The sequence below is a fragment of the Ruditapes philippinarum genome, unplaced genomic scaffold (assembly GCF_026571515.1).
Source record: "Ruditapes philippinarum isolate M1 unplaced genomic scaffold, ASM2657151v2 ctg697_1_1_1_1, whole genome shotgun sequence".
Taxonomy (NCBI): Eukaryota; Metazoa; Mollusca; class Bivalvia; order Venerida; family Veneridae; genus Ruditapes; species Ruditapes philippinarum.
In genome coordinates, this window is record NW_026859667.1 from 279,172 (window position 1) to 288,627 (window position 9,456).

The following is a 9,456-nucleotide window of genomic DNA, read 5'->3' on the forward strand; positions in this document are numbered from 1 at the left end:
TTTGTCTTATGACTAATGACTTATGTATTATGACTTTTGTCTTATGTATTATGACTTGACAAAAAAGGCGGCAAAAAGGCAAGTTTCATCACATGCGCCCATTATGGCTGAAGGAGAAATACATCGATCATGATTTTGTTAAATCAATATCTAGGCTATACCCTGCATAGATAATGCTTGCACATAAAATATTGCGTGGGAGTTATCAACAATTAAAGTTTGCGTGGCCGTTACCCAAATCATTTTTCCCTCGTGTATTGGAAATGAAAATGACTAGTCAACATTTAACATGCCTAATATTTACATTTTCAAATAAAGAAATTCTATGAACATTTTCTCTTTGCTTACTCGGCGTAGTTTAATCAAATTAATAAAAAATACAAAGATTGCGTGAATGTTACCCGAAAAATTATTGTTAACATTGAAAATTCCTGTTGAATTTTTGAGTGTTTGTAAAAGCTATGCGCACAGGGGTGGAAAATAAGGTATAGGCGGCAACAATTCTTTATTCCGCGTAGGCTGCAACAGGTCTCGTATGTAAGTAAAAGGGATATAATAAAGAATTACCTGAAAAACACATGTGAAGCGAGGTTTTTAGGCCGCCATATTGTCTGTACGCGTAACCGTAAAAGTCACGTGATTCCCTACCGTGAATTAATAACTCGTCTAGATTAGATACATATTGTTTATTTAAACATTCATTCGAATTTGAAAACTATTTGGATTTTATCGTTGAACCGAAATTTAGGGTAGCTTTATCCAAATTTTGTTCATCTTCTCATAGTTTGGCTATTGAACGTGGACGGCATAGAAATATATCAAGAAATGAAAGATTGTGTAGTAATTGTAATGCCGGTCTTATAGAAAATGAGTATCATTTTGTATTAATATGTTCTAAATTCCAGGACTTAAGATCAAAATATATAAAGAGATATTATTATACGTGGCCTACGAAACAGAAATTTGTTAATCTCATATGTGCAAAATCAAAAGCAATAATTAATAATTTAGCAAAATATATATACTATGCAAACTTGCGAAATAACTAGTCATCTTTAATGCAGATACATATATATATTATATTATTGTGCTCTTCTGTAAACCATGTCTTTGTATAAAAAATTGTATTGCTATGGAACATGTTGTTTTAATGCAATAAAATATTTGTAGTTGTAGTTGTAGTTAGATATATAGGGAAACTGCTGACCAGTTAGATATATAGAGAAAAATATATTTTGCCGTGAAATTGTTACTCATTTTATAATGTATGCAAATTTTATATATTATATAAAATTATGTCGACAATTTATTAAGTAAAAACACTGCTGACCAATTTAATGTTAATTCAAATTGATTTAAGCCGTAAAACTCTTCTTATTCTATATGGTCAGCAAATTTAACGCTCTTTACATTCAGGCGAGAAAATGCTGACCAGTTAAACATACAGTAGAATCTGCTGACCAGTTAGATATATAGGGAAACTGCTGACCAGTTAGATATATAGAGAAAAATATATTTTGTCGTGAAATTTTAATTCATTTTATAATGTACGAAATTCAATATATTGTATAAAATTTTGTCGACATTTAATTAAGTAAAAACACTGCTGACCAATTTAATATTAATTCAAATTGATTTAAGCCGTAAAACTCTCTTATTCTATATGGTCAGCAAATTTAACGCTCTTTACATTCAGGCGAGAAAATGCTGACCAGTTAAACATATATAGTAGAATCTGCTGACCAGTTAGATACGAGGGATGTCCGGAAAGTTCATATACATCTTCATTTTTTTTATTGTAAAACAATACATACGCTGTACAAATTTTGTCAGCATAAAAATACATATCTAGCGAACACATATATCAAAAATTACTGAACTGTGACTAACGTTTGTATTTTAAAAGTATTTACATACAACATATATACATAATCATGGAGCACTTTGACAACGTCAACGGCGTCAAATTAAATTCATGTTTACCAACTATTTAATTTCTTCCGATTTCAAAAGCCATCATGGTACCTGTCTGACGTATACTTAATACATGTTATTGCTTCATACATTTCATATTTAAAATTATTATTTAAAAATAAAGATTTCACTGGTTCCCATACTGTGTGTAAGATGTCTGCCTTTTTCAAAAAATGTTGTAACGCAATCTACGATATTTCAGCCATGCTACTTTTGGTCACTTCTGGAGCGTTTCTTATACAATATCCTGTCATCACCGCTTCTTTATCTTGTTTGACATTTATTCATTTAAACACAAGTTGCCTTTAACATTTCATGGTTAATTTTGTTTTAAAGGTAAAGATTATAATCTCAGTTGGCGCCATATTAGCGTTGCTATGAAGTTAAATATCATTACGTTGCTCCGTCCGTTAATTTGACGTCATTTTTGCAACACAAAATGTACGCACCTTCATTGCCTATAATCTACGGAATGCCGTTAGGGCCATTGCCTATGAATGTGTTGATCTGAAACGCGATAGTCGATAGTACGATGGTGAAAACGCGAAATCACGAAACTACGATGGTGAAAACGCGAAAGTACGATGATGAAAACGCGAAAGTACGATGATGAAAACGCGACAGTACGATACTACGATGATGAAAACGCGATAAACTATCGTGTTTTTACCATCGTATTGTCGCGTTTTCACCATCGTAGTTTCGTCATTTCGCGTTTTCATCATCGTACTGTCGTGTTTTCATCATCGTACTATCGCGTTTTCACCATCGTACTATCGCGTTTTCATCATCGTACTGTCGTGTTTTCATCATCGTACTATCGCGTTTTCAACATCGTACCGTCGTGTTTTCATCATCGTACTATCGCATTTTCATCATCGTACTATCGCGTTTTCATCATCGTACTATCGTGTTTTCACCATCGTAGTTTCGTGATTTCGTGTTTTCACCATCGTACTATCGACTATCGAGTTTCAGATTAACACATTCATAGGCGATGGCCCTAACGGCATTCCGGAATAATCGCCCGTAAACAAGCTGTTTATTTACGTATGACATCATAATTTACACTGAATATCATGTTATACTATCCTATGATGTCACAAAATTAAAACAAGAGATTGCATTAAAATTACATCTTTTTAGCAACTTTTTTATTCGAGTAGCTATCATCATGAAATCAAAGTGCTCCGTGGTTCGTTGATCATGTTGCCATGGTGATCGGCGCTTTGCGAATATTACTTTTATCATGTTTTTTTAATTTAGAAATATGTAGCAGATAAATACTTAAGTAAAGTATTAAATCATCATATTGATATGTCTGCTTAAAATAATTTTATAGCCTTGTCTACGAACTTTCCGGACAGCCCTCGTATATAGGGAAACTGCTGACCAGTTAGATATATAGAGAAAAATATATTTTGCCGTGAAATTGTAATTCATTTTTATTATGTATGCAAATTCAATTTATTTTATAAAATTATGTCGACATTTAATTAAGTAAAAACACTGCTGACCAATTTAATGTTATTTCAAATTGATTTAAGCCGTAAAACTCTTCTTATTCTATATGGTTAGCAAATTTAACGCTCTTACATTCAGGCGAGAAAATGCTGACCAGTTAAACATATACACATGTAGTAGAATCTGCTGACCAGTTAGATATATAGGGAAACTGCTGACCAGTTAGAAATATAGAAAAAAAATATATTTTGTCGTGAAATTTTAATTCATTTTATAATGTACGAAATTCAATATATTGTATAAAATTTTGTCGACATTTAATTAAGTTAAAACACTGCTGACTTATTTAATATTAATTCAAATTGCAATTATTGCTTTTGAAAATACATTTTTTTTTCCGTTACAAGATTTTTCTATTGAAATATCACTAACAAGAGATTTTGATAAAACTCATAACATCATAATTCTTTATAAAACATTAATTCAAATTTTTGCATATCTTTAGAGGTATAAAAAGCTGTTTAATATATCCTTTTAAAATCACGGATTTATATTACATGTAGTAATGTAAATCCGTGTTAAAATGTATGATATTATGGTACTTTAAATGTATATATTAATTTAGTTTATAAACATAGTCATATAAATGCAAAAAATTAAAAATATAATTAAAAGAATAAAAGTAATTTCCCATCTTTTTATTACCCCCTACGGCGTGTTTTATATAACTTCACACCTTCAATGTTTCCCTTCTTTGTGTAACTGGTCAGCATTTTCCGATATCCTTCTTTATTTAACTGGTCAGCAGTTTTCCTATATATCTATATCGTCAGCTAATTCGTCAGCAGTTTAGTGCGACCCCTTCCATGATCGCACCGTTTGTCGGTGAGTTAGTAAATTCTGACCAAGCACCGGTAGACGCACGACAATGCGATACGATATTATTCCAAATGTCGCTTCGCATTGTCGAGTGTCGCTTCGCGTTGTCGAGTATCGCTTCGCGTTGTCGAGTGTCGCTTCGCATTGTCGAGTGTCGCTTCGCAATGTTGAGCGTCGCGGTGTAAAAATCATAAAAATAACGCGACATTTACTCGACATTTTAAAAATGTCGCTTCGCGATGTCGAGTGTCACTTCGCATTGTCGAGCGTCGTATCGCATTGTCGCGTTGTCGTTTCGCATTGTCGAGTGTCGTGGTATGCACTTCTACCAACCTCGACACTCGACAATGCGAAGTGACAATGCGACAACGCGAAGTGACATCGCGACAACGCGAAGTGACATCGCGACAACGCGAAGCGACGCTCGACAATGCGAAGCGACACTCGACAACGCGAAGCGACATTTCTTAAATGTCGCCCTTTTTTACCGCGACATTTCTAGGCGACAGTGCGACATATCGTTTGACACTGTCGAGCGTCGCTTCGCATTGTCGCATATCGCTTCGCGTTGTCGAGCGTCGCTTCGCATTGTCGCGATGTCACTTCGCATTGTCGTGTGTCTACCCTTAGACGCGACGGACGACATTCTAAATGGCACGATAAGGACACCGTAACAAATAGCACCTCACCCCATCCCAAGGACGTTACGAAGTACCAGCGCCGCTTCGTGAAAACGTAAACTTGAGCCTGAAAATAAATTCAAGGATTTATGAGCATCTGACTGTTCTTTAACACCTTTCTAATATTTTTATCATTAACCTAGACACGGCGAAGATATTGATGAAACCATCACAGATATATTGTAGCAGAATGTTTTGTTTTAGGTTCATGTTCAAAACGCAACACTGGCCGGGGGCGTGGCGTTGGGAACCAGCGCGAACATGCCGCTACAACCTTGGGCGGCTATGCTGATTGGCTGTATTGCAGGAGTTATCTCAGTTGTTGGGTACCAGTACATCACTGTAAGTAAACTGCACTCCGAAGCTTAACTTATAAAATTGATGCGGACATGCATACAATATAAATAAATGCCAGGAATGACTAAGTTATATAATTTATCAAATATGGTGATAGTGCGGTAATTTAAAGATATACTATGCTTAAATTTGATATTAAAAAATACTGATAATTGCTACACAGTCTTTTTGTAAATAAAAAATATACATGTCTTCACTTCACACTAAGTAGATATGTGATTTTTTTTAAAAATACCAATTTTATTTTACCTGTTATAGGGATAGTAGCTTAGCTTAGTTTAATCGTTCTTTTATTCAAATTAGACATATTCAGTAAGAGTTTCATATATTTCAATAAGTTTCTGTGATAATTATTTTTTCATTCAAGGATGGGAATAATATATCTTTAATTGCATGTGTAATGTTAATTGCATATCGACAATTGCAATTTGCTAAAAGCATCTTTTACCAATTTTACAAGATAGAGCAAAACAGTGGATTCCTCTTGATTATTATTTTTGTTTGTTCGTCCGTTCGTTCGTTATTCGTTTGTTTGTTTGTTGAGTCTTATAAAAGGTGTAAGAAAGGAAGATATGTTGTTATTTTCAGCGGTCAGCGTAGTTTTCAGCTCTCGAAAGAACAGTTCAGGACTAAGCCTGAAGAATTAAGATTTTGTCCTACAATTTGATGTTTAGATATTTTTTAAGTTTCATAACAAATACTGTGACGTTTTGAGAAAAAAAGAAAGTTAATGAAATTTGATGTAATCTAAAAAGTCCTTTCTATTTTTGTTTTGAAGCCCTTCCTCGACAGTAAATTGAAGATCCATGACACGTGCGGTGTTAACAATCTACACGGGATGCCAGGTATTTTGGCGGGAATTGTTGGCGCCATTTTTGCAGCGATTGCCAACACTGACAGCTGGGGTGAAAGGTTTGTAGAAGTTATATTGAACTTTATCTTGATATTATATATGAATAGTGTACATGTTAATGCACAAAGACCAGGCTACAAAAATTAACAAAGGAAACCCTTCAAGCAGATAATGCTCTGACAAAATTTTAGTTAATTTTAAAACATAGCAATAACATGCAGAGTAGATAAACGGAGACCAGTCTGCTTCTATCTTCGAAAGACTTCAATTATAATATTTCTGTCATATGCCTTCCCTTGATTGGTAATAATATGTAAATTCTTAACAAAAACTTTCAAATCTTTCATCTTCGTAAATTTTCGTAACTCTAAGAAGTGATCTACATAAGTCAGGGAAATTCATTAAATGTGCCGGAAGTTCAGATACAATTTCGGAAAATGGTTTTCTGATTTACAGTATGTACGAAATATTCCCTATGACTGTACCAATGGTGAACACAACGGAATTTGCCGAAGCTCAGGCCGAATTTTCCGTTATTGAACCCGGAGCGGGACGAAGCAGTGGTATACAAGGTGGCTACCAGATGCTCGCACTTGTTATTACTTTGGTGGTTGCCATTATTGGCGGGGCTGTGACAGGTAGGTTAAATGACACAATTATAGTCGTACAATATAATATCGGCCTGCTGTGATCATTACACGCACTGTATCTGACATCATCTTTAGTGCACAATACCGAAATGACCACACACGAAAGTTCTTAGGAAAGTTCCTAGTTAGCTACCTATCTTAATTTGAAATGTCTTTCGTTTACCTTTATATATCGTTATTGATAAAACATACATGTAGTTTGCTATATACGACTCAGCGATTGGTTATTCAGACAAACATACTTTGAAAAGTTTTTACAGATTTCTTTTACAGATTCTTGAAATATACCCCAATGGAAGGATAATTTTATGCGTTTTTTGAAATAAATATCAAGTAAAGTTTATACCGTAGATCATCAAATTTCAGATAAAGGGAGGAAATTTAACATTTACTTATATTTACATTGCAAACAGGATTATTGCTAAGACTGCCATGTTTCGACAATGTTGAGGGCAACAGGATGTTTGATGATCGGGAATTCTTCATTGTGGAGGCCCAGGGATTTCCACATAATGAGTCTGGTGACGAAACTATCGAAGACGGCAACGATACAAAAATGTGAGTTGTCACAATATTAGTTTAAGCCAACTCTTATGTATTTATCGTCATGGTTTCACTTTACTTTCACAACGTTTATTACAACGTTTATAATGTTTTGTTATATTTGTTTTTTTCAAATCAGGTGTCGATGAGAACTTACAATTTGGTTAAAAAAGTATCATTTAAAATTATGTCATTTAATATAGAATTAATGTAGTATATTTTTGTAGTTTGCAATTGCACATATTTGCAATGGTTTAAACGTTCTTTCTATAAAACAACATAATAAATTATTCTCTAAGATATTACAAAAAATGTTTTGTAGAGGTCGAACATAATGTTAAAAAAGAACTTGTTCTGTATTTAAAGGAGGATGTTGAGTGACAACTAACTTTATCCAACGCCATCTGTACCATGAGGACAGTCACGTGATAAATGATATAGCTAACGAAACTGCCGTGACAACGCAAAAAGTGACAACAACTTTAACTGTTATTGTAATTGAACAATTTACTTGTTGTGTTCATGAATAGACAATCACCAATCGTTACAATGTAGAAGTAATCACGTGACATAAGTTGTGTAGATGTATTTACAACTTAAAAAGTTTGCATGAAAGAATAATTCATAAGCATTTTCATATTTTACATGACATCACAATCTTAGTTATAGATGTAATGAATGGAGTTTATTTTTAAAGTAACGATAGATGACAAATGTATGAATTAATTAGAATTTACGTTAGAATTTACGTAATATTATGCCGTAGTAACATTGTCATATTATTGCATTTATCACCCGTGTATATCATACTAGATTGTCATTTAATTTTGCCTGAATTGTGTGTTTGTTTTACATTACATTTATTATGGAGTTTGCAGTTTTACAAGTTGTGTAAACCCTTGACATGCTTCAACCATGCCAGGATTAGTTTTTTTCCCCCAAGAACATAGAGCTTGATATTATTAGGGGCTTTTTCATTTTTTTTTTGAAATTTATTAATCTTCAAACACACTGTTCCCAGTTTAAAGCCAGACAAATACATTACAGAACTTGATAGCAGGTTAAGGATTAAAATTGTACGACATATACCGCGCAGTCTGATTCACGATGTTTGCTATCAGTTTCCCTACTTGTTAAAAGGTTTGTAAGCGAACAGCATGGATCCTGATCAGACTGCGCGGCTGCGCAGGCTGATCTGGATCCATGCTGGTCGCAATCCCATTATGTTTGTTTTGTCGTGACACGGCTCAAATACATTATAGTTTTCATGTCTTCTGTTCCCAAATATGACAGTATTCTTATGCTCGTATATATTTACAGATATATCCTAAAACATGCAAACCCTCAATATACTGTATAAATAACTCATTTATTAAGTATTTACAGTTTATAGTATATGTATATCATTGACAATCATTAAGTCATTTAATCAATAATTCATCCATCTTAGTTCGTCAGCTGTCGGCATAATTCGTTACTTCCCGCCCTTTACAAACACTAGACACTGAGTTACAGGAACGTTTGAAAGCTTAAAAGTTTTTATCGAAATGTAACGGAGCTGACCGATTCAATAAAATTCAGATACGAAGAGATACAAAGTTTGTCGAACATATATGATCTATTGATGGATGAAATATTGTTATGTCGTCTGCACTAGTTACAATAAGGACTTTATATAAATTGTAATTCTTATGTATTTACGTGCCTTATTTTACAGATATATAAAAACAAGTAGTATTATGTTTTATAAAATATATAAAATAAAGATATAAATGTAAATATATGACGTTGACTTCTTTTTGTTCTTAATGACTATATGGTAGTCGAGTCTTTTTTAAACACCGTAATCATGCTAAGGAAATTGATTTAAACAATCACCTTGTCCAATTAGTTTGAGTGACTTCAGTGTAAATCTGCCAACAATTTTTATTGAACAGAACAAAGAGATTTTATTTGAACATAATGATTCCTCGTCATGTCGTAACTTATATACAGCATACATTGAATCAAATCGCTGACCACTTACTTGGTAAATGTGCTGGAATTAAACTGCCTA

At 33.5% G+C, this 9,456-nt stretch overlaps 1 protein-coding gene across 1 annotated transcript in view; it reads left to right on the plus strand.

Moving 5' to 3' along the window:
• LOC132757462 (ammonium transporter Rh type B-like) overlaps positions 1–9,179 on the plus strand; it is a 31,989-nt gene extending 22,810 nt beyond the window's left edge. The window contains exons 5-9 of the mRNA XM_060748743.1: positions 5,202–5,339; positions 6,133–6,266; positions 6,664–6,845; positions 7,271–7,415; positions 7,767–9,179. Of these exons, the coding sequence (XP_060604726.1) occupies positions 5,202–5,339; positions 6,133–6,266; positions 6,664–6,845; positions 7,271–7,415; positions 7,767–7,788 (621 nt within the window). The 3' untranslated portion in view covers positions 7,789–9,179. The remainder of the gene's footprint in view (positions 1–5,201; positions 5,340–6,132; positions 6,267–6,663; positions 6,846–7,270; positions 7,416–7,766) is intronic.
• The last annotated feature ends 277 nt before the right edge of the window (positions 9,180–9,456 follow it).